A 16,779-nucleotide genomic window follows, 5' to 3' on the forward strand; every position below is an offset into this window, starting at 1 on the left:
TGAGCCCATTTTATACTAGATTATGATGTCATCGAGTGAACGATTATGATGTCATCTGCTTCACTACACTAATAGTTATTCATAGCCCTGACCTAGTAACTCGAACAAAAGAATTAAATCGTTATGTTCATCATTGGATCTCCCTCCTGTTCTGATGAAATATTGACTCTCATATGATTCATGAGGTTCAACAGTTAAGTGGTGCGTGTATCCAGCACTCAAAGCGTGTGTGTATTCAGCACTTGAGCTACATATGCTACGGATTACTACCAGTATGATGTTCTGAAATTACTTTTTATAGGATTTATTAGTCAGAGAACTTATATATTATTTAATGATCTTATTGTTCCATTTCTTTTGAAATAAGGTCAAAACATAGTTATTTCATCCTTTAAGTTTATCTCTATATTTTAATTTTTGCTCCATTGTATAAACCTGAATGAGAAAACAAATGCAGTGCCTTTAATGGATTGTATTTTTAAGCTACATTCAAAATATTTTAAATTTACGTCATGTTGATTATAATTGGTTGAATTTAGTGGTTTCTTACATGATTAGATGTCATTGGTGAAAATAATCTAATTTTTCTAAGACTGAATTCGATTGGTTGAATTTTAAAGCTCATTGTTGATTTTAATGTAAAATTTTTAACTAAATAATTATTTTTATTTTTAATTCAGTCACAGTTAGAAGTATTATTGGTTAATAGCAGCAGTCTACAACTTCACATACTAATTTTGATTAAGTAGATTTTATCAAGATCTTTTTAGAATAGGTTTTATCTGTTAAAGTTAATTAAGTTTCAAATCTTAATAAGTAATCTGTTTAGGAGTCAAATGTAGAAAAGAAATATATAATTACCAATAAATTTGTTTTTAAGAGTAATTTATTTGTGTTTATGTATTAAAAAGCAATTTATTTTTTCAGACAAAATTGATCATCATTGTTTGAAGATTTTAATTAAAAGGAAATAAAGAAGTAATGTTCATTAATTTGAAATTAATGGATATGTAGATAAATATCCAATTTAATTGATAAGATATTCATTTTACATTTGTTTTAAATTTATACTTTAGTTAAAACTAATTATAAGTTCACATGTAAAATTACCATTCAAGTAGAGTACAATCATAGCACAAGTGACTCCATTAGTGTAAGTCATGCACTGCAATTTGAGTCACAATAGACTCCTCTGAATTGCTCGCAGCGTGAGCTGTTTGATTAGTCTGCAAATCCTGAGTACTGGTTGATACTTTATCCACGCTAATCTCTCGATGAGTCATCGACTCACACTGTGTGCTTACGTATACAACACCACACTGTACTATATGATGTGTTACACAGGCCACTATAAAGTAGTGTAGGCTTAATGTATATAATGAAACTCTATATAATAATATGCTGCAAGACCAGGTATGCTATTAAACATAGCAGGCTTAAGAACGTACACAATGAAACACTACTATTATGGTATGAGACCTAGCATACTACTAAACATACCAAGCTTAAAAGTACACACAATGAAATTACTATATATGGTGTATAGACCTATTCATACTACTAAACATAGCAAGCTGAAACTACACAATGAAACTCTACTATAATAGAATAGTATGGGATAAGACCTAGCATACTAATACTAAACATGGCAAATGAAAGTGTGCAATGTCAATGAAACTCAACTATAGTATATAAAATGATATAATGATCTTTGCATGTACTAAACATTGCAGTATGCAAACTCTAACCCATTGGTTATACAAACTCGTGCTAGCTACAAACTCGGTGGCCTTTATATGCATTGTCACTCCGTAAGTAATGATATATATTTAATGATATATTTAAAACAAATGTATGCATTGCCACTGCTATTCCTGTACATATCTTTTTCTCTTGCTATGCATAGCAGTAGACCTTTCATTATTATTATTATATTGTTTTTATTACTGTTATAATATAGGTGCATAAATATATGCTGCTAAATATAGATTAAAGCAACCATGGTTAGTTTTAGGTTATTTTTTGTGGACTTTCTCAATATTCTTATTCTTGAAAGTAGTGTACTGAGTTCCTTTTTTGTGTTATGTGCTATTTTGTACTCAGGACCATCAACTTAATGTTCTATCCAAAGGACGAGGTAATTAGAGCAAAGTGTATAATAATTACCAAGAACACAAGCAAGAATGGCTTTGGCAATGGTAGGCTTAGAACATCGATCCCTCTCACCAAAGTCAATCCCTTTCTACTGCTAGGTAGGGTTTACACATTGCTAGGCTAAGGCAGAATTGCTTTAACAAGTTCAAGTGAAAGTTTTGCTTTATATAACATGGTGTAGTATATGTAACCGGCTCAGGTAAAACCCTCCGTTGCTAGAAAAAATTCAAAAATGAGTTTTTGGTATTTTTAAATTCTGCATGAAGTCTTGTTTAAAACTATTTATTTGATGAAAGTTGGTTGAGTATTACCAAAGTTATGAATATTTATTTCATTGAATATCAGCCATGCAGGTTTTGAGGAAACGGCTTCCAAAGATTCCAAAATCAATAGTTTATTATTAAAAGATTAATATACTTTTCAGTTAGATTTAGTGATTGATATTTTAGAGAAATGTTCTTCAATATATTTTTTATTAAATTACAAAAACATGGAAATTTTCAAAATTCTGATTCTCAAAAGTTTTGGGTGCTTGTGGGAAATTAAACATTTGCGATAAATTTTGTCAGAGTTGGTCACTTATGCTAGTGGTTTATGGTAGCATATTAAACACTAAAATATGGTAAAGAGATACATGTACACTTTGTCACTAAGTACGTCAGTGGCATTTATAGTCGTTCTAGGATCAAGCGGATATTACTTCTTAGGAATGCCTTGCACTTTAACACTTGAATGCAATTGATCGTTCGCATTTAGTGACATGAGCCATATATTTGATATTCTAAACACTCCATCCAAGAATTCTAATTTTAGCCAGTTATTGAGAAGTTGTCCCTTGTTATTTATTACCCAATAGATCTATTATGTATTGTAATATAGATTAGTGTGTGCTGATGATAAAATGTAATTAAAGCATTTTAATTTTAGGAAGTAGTATAAAAACTTTATTTTAAAAAAAATGGAGATATACATAATATGAGTATATAAGATCATGTTTCTACTATACTTCCACTTCTGACTATTTAGACCTATATTCTTGGGTAGTATCATCGTCATATCCTCAATTCCTCAATCACTATCAAGATTTTTGTCATCAACCTTGTCTAACTCATTGACCCAATGTAATATCTGCAACACTATACATGGGCCATGTGACTACAGCATTGTTTTATCCAATTGTTTAAAGGGATATCCCAAGAAAATTGCTCAAGTATTAGCGCTGGCCCTGGCACTAAAACTATCGTATCATGTTACCTTGACCACAAAATTGTCCAGTGACTGAGTAACCAAACAAAATCTCAAGTTTGACCATCCATGGAGGTAATTACAGCTATGTTAAGCTTGACTACCAATGAATAGGCTAGACACCATGAATATTTACCTGTGTAAACCGACTAATCTACTAGGTCAAATAAAATAAATTGTTTGTTTGCACTTCTTTTTAAAAAAATTATAAATAGGGGTGGGTGGAAAAAGTTTTTTTATTTATTTATTTTAAATACTCATCAGATGGAATAAAAATAACACCCAGAGGCCTAGAATGGCAATATCTTACATCAGACAACAACTTCAGACTAATTTGTAGGGCATCTAGCAAAAAATAAAGATAAATTCACTCAGATCTTTTTCATTTGTAAAGAAAAGAGCTAAAAATTCTTCTTTTTAGTCATCCCTTTTCTCCAGGGTCATAAAGTTAAGTTATTTAATTTCAGGGAGTTGCACATCCTTCTTGCAAGCAATGTTGTCGGATAAATAAATACAGTAATAATAAAAATAATTTATATATTATTTGGTTGTTATTTGCTTGAGTTCATAGCTATGTTATTTTTATTATTTAATTATATTGTAATAAATATTGTATTTTAATTTGTATTTTAGTCTATAATCACCATATACTGCAATGCAAAACATTCTAAATGTAACTGTAGGGAAATATATTTTGATATTAAAAACTATATTGTATTGCATTTTATACTGCAACTTTAGTAAAACAAAGCATGGTTTGCTTTGTCTTTAAGTGTTTGATAATATAAAAAGAGGGGGGGAAGTTTGATAATATAAAAAGAGGGGGGAAGTTTGATAATATAAAAAGAGGGGGAGGGGAGGAAGTGAATATTGATATGATATCCTCTTTGATTTATAGCTAAGCAACTTTTGTTTTGAATCAAACAAAGAAAACTGAATGTGTTTAAACAGACAATGAGGGAATTCACCAACTGCTGTCTCATTACTTCATTTTTAAGTCATTCCAAAATTATTAGGATTCTTCCATTTTTATACCTCATAATTATGCTCTATTATCAAATTTTTAAATAAATAAATCATAATGAAAAACATAATTTCCCTTGGTAAATTTCCGAATTTTTAAACTGATATTTGTACTGTAGTTGGGGATTTTTTTCATGGAAATACATGTGTTACATAAGTGTTTTGTATGGAATTACTTCGAATGCCAGTTGGAGATAATGAGTCGATGATTAATAGGTTTCTTCATCATCACAAAGACATCTCTGATTCCAATGCTGAGATTCACACAAAGAAGTAACAATTACTGTACACATAAAAGGGTTAGGGCATATTCACATGTATGCATGAAGCATTATACGTCTTGTGACTCGTGTATCAAAATTGTGTGCGCAAGATATGTACAATATGCATGTATCAAGCGGGAGGGCTATGAAAACATGCACGCATGTACAAGTGCGACGGCTGACACGCAAACATGCTCACATGTACAATTTGGATGACTGACACGCAAACATGCTCACAAGTGGGAGGGTTAACATGAAAACATGCACATATGTACAAGTGGAAAGGTTAATATGCAAATATGCATACATGCACACGTGGAAGAGGTAACATGAAGTCATGCGTGCATACAAGTAGAAGGGTTAACACGCATTTGGAGTATGTGTATGAGACTTACAGAATAATCATTTAGCATTCTCTATTAGCATACATTCACAGCTGGCATCTACTGTTACCCCTTTGTCTATGTAAGATAGTGTGCTTCTATATGCCATACATATTCAATAACTAAATTATTTGTTTTGATATATTTTATTATATATAGTTTGCAAATATATTCTAATTAAATGCATGGATTTAGTAACTAAATTTAAAGATGATAAAATATAGGATATATCTTTTAAAACATGATTTTATAGCAAGTTTTTAAAAATAGCATAAGGATATTTACTTGGCTGGTATATAAACATTAATTGTTCAGATAATTAAAGATTTCTTGTCACTAAAGATATTGATAGGCCTGTACAGTAGATTATTGTAATAGTTATTTTTCTTAATATGGAGTTTCTAGCATTGCAATAAGTTCATTAAGATTGAGTAAATATTCTAAATAATTCTCTGCGTATTTGTAACTACAGCTGTGGCTACATTACTACTTTTTATCCATACAAAGAATGCGAAAAATCTCGCTCAGTTGTAATAAGCTTTGGTTAGACTAATATCCAAAACAGTGGGAGGTTGCACATTTGATGCATCAGCCATACCATGGTCACCAGTCTTGTTGTTTAGGTTGGTGACTCATTCATATGAGAATATCCTGTTACCCATTGGTCGAACTTCCTCTCCTGGATATAGTGAGCATTCAGTCATAGCTAGTGCTGACAGTAACAGCAGGTTTACAGAACAGTGATCATAGCTTGCTTTTCTCGGCTGTTTGAAGAATTGCAGCAAATTTAATGCCGTTCAGTTGGATTTATACGTGTAGGGAAAGGAGGTAGTACATATTCTACATATGTGTTTAAACACATCTCCAGTTGGTAATGTAAAAGGTAAGGCTGTGTTTTTAGTTGTCTGGTGCATGTTATGATATAATATTTCACATTTTTGACCGTGGGATCGTATGCCTCCTTCAGTGGAGCCTGTAGAGTACTTTTGTTTTAATTACATCAGCTGGATGCATTGTTAAACAGCCTTGCAGTGTGCAATGCATTTGCCATTATGTTCATAAAGAGGAATCTAATTTTAGATATTTGTACTAATTATAGTTTTAATACTGAATTGTTGTGTGTTAGGTTGTAGGAGTTAGTAACATGTACATTGTACCTTCTTATCAATATCATACATCTTACTCATGCTTTAAGTCTATAAACTACTAACTGTTCCCCTTGCATAGTGGGGGATGAATGTTTATTCAAGGCTGGGCCTGAATAAAGTACTACATACACTTGGGTTACCACCTATCCCTTTCAGTACCCAGTAACCATGCTTTATGTTACCAGCAATAGTAAAATCCAAGGTTAATATCATACATATAGGCTTATGGTATATGGGTGAAGATAAAAATGCTGGTTGATTTTTTTTAAACATAATATTTATATTTTCACTCTTGAATTTTTAGATGCCACAATTTTTTAAAAATAATAAATATAACTATTTTTATTTTTAATTTATATGTAATTTAGATTCAGAAAAAAAGTCTTTACTTTCCCATATTTTCCCAAATTTTTCCCCATTAACGTTATATAATTTCATAGTGATTACCCATTGAATTAAAAATTGGTAACCTTTGCATTTTTATTCTTTCTATTTATGGTTATTCTTACTTGTGATGAAGCAACACCTCTATTTATACTGCAAAATAAAAGTGAAAATTGATGACTAATAATTTTACTATAATACAGTAAACATACTAGAATATTGTGAGATGATTGCTACTTTGGTTTATTTTATAAATAACATTCATCGTCAACAAAATAATACTAAATAATAATTACAAATAACTGAATTTCAGTCTATAGTAATGCAATTTTAAGAAAATCGGGTAATTTAAAAGAATATTTTACTTCAAAATTTGAAGTAAATCTAATTACCATACTGTACAATAAGATCCTGCTGATGCAATATACTTACTGAAGATGAAAATGAATAATTATTGCTGTGACATATAGCATTACAGTTCCCTTTATAAATCTATCTGAAGAAGCAATACATTGTCTGATATTACTTTCCAGACATTATACATAAGTTAACTAGCAATACATTAAAATATTTAATGAAATTGTTTCACATTATCAAACCAAATTCAGCATGTCATTTTGAGAATTATCCTCAAAATATACAGTATGTCTACATGTGAATAACATATGATGGTTAAATTTTCTGTAACCATGCTCAATCAACATTGTAACTAAGCCAATGAGCCGAGACATTTACTTAGCCTCGTCCAAGAGTTTGTAACAACAGGGTACATTATGACTGTGCCCTGACTCAGAACCGTGTGCCAGTTTCACTGCTGAATTTTTCAGTTGTGCGTCAACTTGAATAGTGGTATTGTCTATGGGTATTGTTATCATTGTTTGTGTTTAAATCTCTATAGCCTTGTCTTTATTTGGTAGATAAATTTCAAGGGAGAAGAATTTGACAGTTCAAACTACATCTATATTGTACATTTATGTTTACACACTTTTTGTGAACCCTTTAAAAAGAATTTACAGTAGTATAGAAAAAGCTATGGTTGAGATTTTCTCAATAGTTGATGACTTGAACCATGAAGCTTTTGTTTTGTTTGATTTATTTTTAAATATTTTAGTAAGTTTAATAAGGATTTAAAAGCAATTGTAGATGTTGTTTACTTTACTATGGAGGTATTACATTAAAATTAAACCTCTTTGCTTATACTAATTTTCATTATTTTCTTCAGAAGACTTCAGATAAGATTATATGGACATTAAGAAACATTACTTTCAAAGCTTTATATTTATGATAAATATTCAATAGTTTGAATAAATTATATGCCAGCCTATCATTTTTAATAATAATAATAATAATAACAATAATGATAATAATAATAATAATAATAATAATAAACAAGTACTTTTTAAAGCGCTCCATACAATGAAGTCTCAGAGCTCTAATTTAATATATCTTTAACGATATAGAATTTATTAACATTTGTTAAAATATCTGAAAAAACATTTGACTCTTTTGTTATTGTATTTTTGTTCATCTTCTCCTTCACCTTTTGGTAGACAAAATCATCTAAAGGAAATGAATGAATGATTTACCTTTGGAATTTACCTAGATAGGAAACGAGTGATAACATTCATACATAGTACAGCTGACCTGTGAACTGGTGAGCAACAAGTTACAGAATAGAATATCTGAATGTTCATATTTTCCAAATAAAAAAAGATGAACATGACTTACAGATGACATGAACTTTCAATTATATATTTGTTAATTTATTAGGTCATCAGAGTTGAAACCTCAAAAGTGAATATAAAATTTTTGTTCTCAGATAAAATTACAAAAATGTGGGAACATTTTAAGACAATGAGTATTCAGGGTTCAGCTGTTGACCTGACAATTAATGGCAATGATTGAGATACGGTATATTCAAATTTGAATATTTCAAATAATTAAAGATTTACACCATGATTATGGAGTAAACATGGTCAGATCCCAACATCATAATGGTCCATTTAAACAGATTTCTTAAATATCTTCAGGAAGAGATGTTCATATTTACTGTACGTTTTTAGTGGTCTATTCAAAATTAATGTTTTACTCTTTTTTGTGTGTGTTTCAGGTGGTTTCGTGAGATTTAAGGCCAGCTTCCCGAACCTTTGCGTTTCTCGTGATTCGAGTCAGTGTTCCACGCTGGCGCCACTATCACAACCCTGTATGCCGGTGGCAAACGTTGGCCCCACCAAGATCCTGAGCTTCTTGCACCTTGGCTCGCAACAAGATGTTATGAACCAGGATCTAATGCACGTCAACGGCATCAACTATGTCCTTAATATCAGCAAGACGTGCCCCGCGCCAAAGTACGTACCGGAAGCCAACTTCTGCCGCATACCAATCCATGACAATTATTGCGAGAAAATATTACCGTTTCTTCAAGAAGCCATGGCCTTCATTGGTAAGATTTCCACCATTTGACTACCCCATGGTGATTTTATAGCAAAATTTCACAATTTAAATAGAGGGCAGCATATATATTAATAATTAACTATTTTCTATTGAATTGGAGGAGAAATGTTGGCCTAATTAAGATAGAAACCATAAACTACCATCTTTTTTCATAATATTCACAAACTTCTTTAATGTCATCTCAAGTTGCAATACCTTTAAAAATTTATGTGAAAAAAATTGGTAATTGAAAGTCTGGCGTTTGTCTACATCATTTTCTTGGTATGGTCCTAGATAGTCGTCGCTTGTCTTAATACAGAATTATATTATTGTGTGAATTTGTTAGTTCTAATAGTTGAAAGACAATAGCTATTAAATGTGATAGTGATAATTAACATATTGAATGATGATGGGTATAAAAAGGGAATGTTTTAATCGTGATTTCATCATGTATATATACATGATGAAATCACGATTAAAACATTCCTTTTTTAGTACACTATTAATGTTATATATCACATAATGATAAAGATGTTAAAACAAAAACAGCATTAGAATTAATGTTGACATTTTGATTGCCATTTGTCAAGTTGTCAAAATAGAAGAGCTACATCATCATCTTTCTATTGACCTTTTTAAATCCTTCTAAAAAAAAAACCCAGGAAATGATAAAGCATGTGAAAATGACAAGCAAATCATTTTTTTTTTGTTGCTTTTGAAAACTGCCCATAAAGTTTTTTTCTTAGTTGATTGTGAAACTATAATTATCCCATTTTAAATCTCCAAAATTGTGAACAAAAAAGAAGGTTAACCTCTGATGAAATGTCATGTTTGATACATTCGGAGATTTGAGTCATTTTCAAAGTGTTTTCTTCTCACGGATGTTGTGTGAAAGAACACAATTGTGCCAAATTATACATATTATAGTTCTTATATTTTATTTATATTTTTAATAGATTATTTTTTGGTTTGTGGAAGTATTTATTTCATAATGAAAGTGCATCTGTACCTTATTTGTGTTCTTTATTGGAAATAATACTGGAATATCATTAGGATTCAGTTTATTTTAGTCGCAGGAACATCCAACCTTTATCTTTTCTTTCTTCTCTTCATGAATGTCTGAAGGAGAATACTGCCCTCTAGAGATTATGCCTCTCTTTATAATTCTGGCTGAGAATTTCTATTACTGTAAATACATTAGGTTTAATATGCAGTTTTTTCAAAATATGTGGAAATTGAATTATACTTTTTGAGATGATTAATCAATGTTCTCATTCAATCTCTATTTTGATGAAGGACAGTATTAAGAAACTTATTTATTTTACTCTTAAACTATATTGGTTTACAATTTCAGATAAAGCTAGATCAGCAAATGGTGCTGTAATTATCCATTGTTATGCTGGAATATCAAGATCGCCGACAGTGGCCATTGCATACATTATGCAACACCTCAACATGACATCTGAAGAGGCATATAGGTTAGTAAAATGTTTCATTAGATAAGACAATAAAATTGTTGACATTTCCCAATCGTGATTTGTTGGTCAGCTAATTGTAGCGTTCATTGCCAACCATCATTCATTCCTTACATTTTGATTGGCAAAATGGTAACTACATAGTTAAGATCAAACTGATTATTAGAGCATGAAAAGTGGCATTTTAAAACATTGTGGTGGGAACATTTTTCTTGAAAAATGGCAAAAAAACAGGCCATGGATTGACTTTTGTTTACTCTTGGTTTACAGGTATGTCAAAGATAAACGACCAACCATTTCACCTAATTTCAACTTTCTTGGCCAACTACTGGAACACGAGAAACTTTTGAATCAACAGCGCAAAGCAACAGCAGCCAAATCACCTCACAGTACTGCTGCTTCAACTGGTAGCCAAAGAAACAATAACGACCAATCAAAAAGCTCAGTTGCAATGCCAGCATCACCTGATCCTAGTGAAAGACCATGGACGTCTAAAAGGACAAAGGTTACTGCATGTCAATCCTTACCTTTACCTGTACGAGGTTCGGACTTAAAGAAACCTCTAAAAAGGTCTCCAACAAAAACACTAGAAAGACCTAAAGGACTTGAATTAAAGAAAGTTACAGAAATGGGACCAATCTTTTTAAATAAACCTTGTATGAAAAAGGGAGTACGAATGCATGCATTATCACCCATTAAAACACCAGACGATCCACTTTTTCAAGTTGGAATTATGACAAGTAATTTGAGTGTGAACTCTCCAGAAGTTAGGAATTGTAATCCATTTGTGGAGGCTTGCAAAAAGATGGCAACAGATGTGCCAAAACCAAGTAAACCATCAGGAAAAAGTCCGTCTTTGAGTCGTAAACGAGAACGCGAAGCATCGTGGACAGATACAACGATGGAAATGGCAGAAAAAGCTCTGCAGGCAACTCAGGAAAAGGAGAACGTTGAGAATCCCAAATCATCAGCGTACTCGCAGATAACAATTGGAGTCCTTCCAAGTGCACCCTCTGATGAACAAAAAGAAACTGAATTCGTTAAACATGACGGAAGCAAAGGAGGGAAACTACGTATTGGTCAGGGAAAATTAGCATCTTTGAAACTTGCGATACCAACGAATCAGGTAACAGTGCAAAGCAAAACACCAGTGAGTGGTACGATATTGTCAACGCCTAGCACAACAACTGAGAGTCCTTCCAATTTATATTTTAAAAGACAGTTAAGTGAACAATCAGCGTCTAGTGATACAAGTAGCGGTGTATTGTGTAACAGCTCTTCCAGTGCTTCTCTGGAGAGTCAGAGTGTGCTCGGTTCAGGACAATCAAATATTTCTTCAATTGACTCTGGTTTGACCCCTTCCTCTTCAGGTGTAATGTCTCCTGAAGAAGAAGCTTCACGCCTACAACTTTCTCATTCTCAGGATGTAATTAGATCACAGACCCAGCAAACAGAAATCAACCCATTTAGATTCCCACACAAATCAAAAGATTTAAGTCCCAGTCCGCCAAGGCCTCATAAAGAACCACTTTCACGGCAAAGACATCGTGACAGAGATACCTCAATGGAGACACGACAAATACATCGTGACCATCTTCAAAAAGTACCAGAATCGCATCTTTCAAATTCTAAAAAAAGTTTAGAGTCTTACTCAAGTGAAAGTAGTGGCACAGACTCTCCACGACGGAGTGGAAGCTATGAGAGACTTCTTGATTCCGATGTGGTTGACTCTTGGTGCAGTCGAACACGGAACTTTGCACCACTTAAAAGTGCTTCATGTGAGGAGATCAGTTCATGTGCTAGGGAAGCTGTTGCAGAAATTGTAGTGCGCGAAAGATATGAACGTGTGCCAACATACGAAAGAATCCAGAATTATGATTGTGAAATGGATGATGATATTGATTCACGTTCTCTGAGCAGTCAAAGGTCTTTAAGTAGTTCTTGTGAGATGATTGAAGTCTCATGAGAGGTATTTTCTGAAGAAAGTTGAGTAAGAAATCCAGGCCACTCAATACTCTTAATAGGTCGTATTTTCTTTTGTTGTTTACTTACAGAAGAGTACTGGTAGCCATACACTGTTCAATTAGAGAATGAACGTACGTAGTCTGCTATGAATTGTTAATATTGAGGGGAAAAAAATAATAATGAATCAGGAAAATTCTTCCCCATAACATTGCTTAAATTCAATCTTTTTTTCAATAGGTTTGGTATGGGAGGCAAAATTTGTCAAAACAAACTTTTCATTGAGGTGGTTTTACCTAGGTATGTTGTACAATGTGCATAAAATTGTCGGTTGATTCTAGTAGTTGCAAATTATTAACTTTTCACTTTCACCTGTTGGTACCCTGTAGAAGTTTATAATACATATACGACTTCATCCTTTTGTCTCTCATTTTAAGTCTGCATTAGACTCATTTATCAACACTTAATCTTGTACCCTTAGGCTTCTGTCCGTCCTCTACATACTCTGCATAAAGTCCTCTTATTTCTTACATTTACTACTACCCCTATAGACTGCATGATATCGTAACCGTTGACCCCCTAAACAAGTATAGTTCATTGACCATGTAGAAGAATTTGTGTTTAGCTTTAAATAGTGACAGCTATGTGTGTGTCTGGTGGAAGTATGTTAGTTTAGAGAAGTTTTCACATTAAACACATCTTATCAGATATGTAGAACATCTTATCAGATATGTAGAAAAAATCAAATCGTTTTATAGATACACATTCTCATCCTCAAATTTTCTACTTTCGTAAAGAAAACCATATTTGTATGATTGCTGGTCAATCTTGTCAACTCATTACAATAACCAATCAAACTGGTTTTAGTATATTAAGTAATTTCAAATAATACTATATGTAACAGTCATTTTCATTGGTTGTTTGATTCATTGCTCTGATATAGTGAGTCTAAGCCATTATTATTGTAAAATGTTATATTTTGAGAAATATGTTTATATTAAATTCTAAATTTGAAAGCTATATTAACATCATAACATCAGTATTATTGTGTTTAGGAGACTTGTACAATACAAAACATTTTTCCCTGTCACCTTTTTCTTGGTTTTGAAAAAAAAAAAAGTTATCTGTTCCTTCATTAAAACCCATCTTATTGATAGATGTTGGGTGTATTTGATTTTAAATTGCAGCAGCCAATATTGGGTTTTTATACATTACCCAAGTGCTATATATATAGAAGGCAGTTATGGATTTCCATACTTTACCCATTATGCCAAATATTGTAGCAGGCAGCTGTGGGTTTCCATACTTTTTCCCATGTGCTGTTAATCCATTGCATACTCTCCTTTACATTTCCCATATTTAATACTCAGGTGTTATTGTATTGTGCCTTTTCTGACCAAGAAGTTGTGTGACTTTCCATCGACGAGGAAAGAAAAAAAAGAACCTATTTTTATAAAGCCACATTGTTACGCAAAAAAAAATTAAAAAATTTGTTGTATTTGTGAGAAGTTTGATTTTCAGTTTGTTGAAGAACTTGGGAACAAATTGTGTTCATGTAGTTATAAACAGTGTCTCCTACTATGCTTTATAGTAATGCATATGCAGGTTGTAGCTGTGGACCATGTTGAAGTAGGCCTAGAGATAGGAAAAAACAAAAAAAGAAAAAAAAAAGAAGAAAAAAAAAAAGACAATAGCCAACTCATAACGTTACACGTGCAATTTAGTTAAATGTGAGTTGTTTAAGTGACTGAACACGCTAGCCTACACAATCGTCAGAGAAGGTTGAGAACTGCTCCTGCAATGAGCAATAGATTTGATACTATGGCGAGCAAGGCAGAAACAGACCTAACCTGTAAATTAAGGTGTTCCCGGGGCTGGGTGTGTGATCCTTTCACAATTTTGTCAGTCATTTAAAGGGATTCTGTTTAATTTTTTTTAAATGTATAACTGATAAATGTTTGTAAATATATTTAAATTTTTCTGATCCATCATGAACTGTATATTTTGTAATGTATTGAGAATTTTATCTTTTATTTTGTTGTCCCTGAAAAATGGCCAATGCTTTTTGATGTTTGCTTCAGAACAAAATTATCAATGATTGTTGCATGCCAAGTACAGAGATACATTTCTGGTCATATTTTTTTTCCAATATTTATTTCTTCTAAATAGAAACTTTGCATTCCTTTTGCAGTTATTGTAAAAAGTATTTTGCTCGTGACTGGCGGTGCAAATTCTTTCTATATTAAATTTATTGTATTACTCATAACCACAGCAAAGGAATTCCAAATTCCATCGTTTCCAATTAAAACAAAGTGAAATTACTTGCCCTTCAGGCACTAATTATCCCAGAACTTACAGACGCTGAAAATTATCACCTCCATTACAGATATAATGAATAATATTTCCATAACTTCTATTTAAAAAAAAACAAAAAAAAACCCAAGATTTAGATAGCTTCATCAATGATTAATTTCAGTGCACTTTTGAAGAGAGTAAAACTTTACAACAAACTATTTATTGTAGGCTGATATAGACTGATATATTTTGAATTATACATTCAATTCTATGTTGTACGTGGTTATCAGTGGTGTAAACAGCGATAGAATTTCAGACTAGGTGTGTAGGAAAATGTGGAGAACTTTTGGTAGTTAAAAGTTATTGTGATGAAGCTATAAATGACCCTTTGTGATTAATAGGCCTATTCTTAATAATCATTGTTAATGTTATTTCCATTATTAACAAATGTGTGATTTTTGAAAGTGTTTGATAATAATCGCAGTACAATTTTATACCTGTGCTTGTTGTGTCATCGTTAGAGGGTTAAACCAACTTATTGACTCAAAATGCTATGAATTTACATTACTGTATTTATGGACCATGTATTGTGTTAGTTATGATTATTATAGACTCATTCTATGAGGACCCCGAGTGAGAAAGTGTACCTATTTTCATGTTTGATTTTAACTTTGTTTGGGTGCTTGTTGGGTGAATTGAAGCCATTGTTATTTTGGTGTTAATTTGTTGTTGAGTTAGAAGAATTTGTTGTAATAAACATTATTGCTTTGGCATGTATGCATGTTTTAGTGTTAGAAGGAGCTCGGTGTAGTGTGCAAGAATGGAAGAGAAATATCAAGATATCTTTTTAATTGTTCTATTTATTAATATGTGTTTATTAATTGTAATTACAACATTTTAAAAAACGATATAATTAATGCAAAATACACCTTATTTATATTTAGGCGGCATTGATACATTTTCCCGAAAGTATTATGAAATTTCAAATATTAATATGGGTTAATATACCAATTAAATCATAAATTTCTTACAATGTTTATGTAGAAATTTCAGAAATGCCCTTAAATCTGTTGTAGTAATGCTTGATTCAATGAGCTTGGATCATGTTCTACCAAAAGAGGGCGCTATGTTGTAAACCCGCTCTCAAAGTGCTAATCTATTATATGCCCATTCTTGTTAGCCTTATTGTATCTTGAGATGCATATTTTCGGAAATGCGTATCCATGCAGACGACGTGTAAAGTTTGTGGACTGTACTTGAAGATAGGTAGTTGTAAAAAGAAATGTTGGTCTGTCGATTTGTAATGGTAAGACGAGCAATAAAGGGGATAAAGCCCAATGAAAATGATATTTTGTTGTCCATTTGTTGCTCAGCTATTGCTGTTTTGTGCTTTCGTGATGAATGTTTGAATGTGTGTTTTTTGCACTGATTTTTTTGATATCGTGAACAGAAAACAACGTCACTACCTTATAAGAATAATTGAACCACATTCTTTAGAAACAAAAACTTCCACATTATACAATGGTAAAAATAACTAACTCAATTTACACGTAGTGAGTGTGTGTGCTGAAGTTTTGCCAAAAATGTACTGTTGATAACCAGCTGGGTGCAACATTAACACAAAGGATCTAAAGCCTGTTTTTCACTAGGCGAATTTATTCACGCGAATCCAAAGCGTCGGCTTACATGCGCATTCCCATTCCTATCGGAGTTTTTGCGAAACGAAAAAATGCGCAACCAATCAGAGCTCAGGAAGCGCGGAACCGGCACTTTGATTCGTGCGAACAAATTCGCCTAGTGGAAAGTTTCGAATGAGAAATTTTTTAATAAGAGCATGGATAGAAGATCTCTACCAAACCACATGTATATATTGGCATCATGTGCTTGTCTAGAACAATTATGGTCCAATCTTATATAGCCAGGAAACACTTCGCATACATCCCGTTTTTTGGGAAAATCGTCCGTCGTTTTCATTCATTCGTTTGGTGCATTTAGTGGTTAGTGCATTTAGTGG

General features: G+C 32.2%; 1 protein-coding gene across 3 annotated transcripts in view; it reads left to right on the forward strand.

Moving 5' to 3' along the window:
• The window catches only part of LOC117105040 (tyrosine-protein phosphatase vhp-1-like), a 60,786-nt gene extending 44,674 nt beyond the window's left edge, over window positions 1-16,112 (forward strand). For 2 of the 3 annotated variants that reach the window (XM_033246039.1, XM_033246040.1), the window contains exons 4-6: window positions 8,711-9,043; window positions 10,388-10,511; window positions 10,779-16,112. In XM_033246039.1, coding sequence (XP_033101930.1) covers window positions 8,711-9,043; window positions 10,388-10,511; window positions 10,779-12,474 — 2,153 coding nt within the window. In that variant the 3' untranslated portion in view covers window positions 12,475-16,112. Of the gene's footprint in view, window positions 1-5,759; window positions 5,952-8,710; window positions 9,044-10,387; window positions 10,512-10,778 lie in introns of those variants that run through there. The other variant, XM_033246041.1, reaches the window with a different exon arrangement.
• The last annotated feature ends 667 nt before the right edge of the window (window positions 16,113-16,779 follow it).

The sequence above is a fragment of the Anneissia japonica genome, unplaced genomic scaffold, assembly GCF_011630105.1.
Source record: "Anneissia japonica isolate Jap-2015-1 unplaced genomic scaffold, ASM1163010v1 scaffold287834_len5846547_cov211, whole genome shotgun sequence".
NCBI lineage: Eukaryota > Metazoa > Echinodermata > Crinoidea > Comatulida > Comatulidae > Anneissia > Anneissia japonica.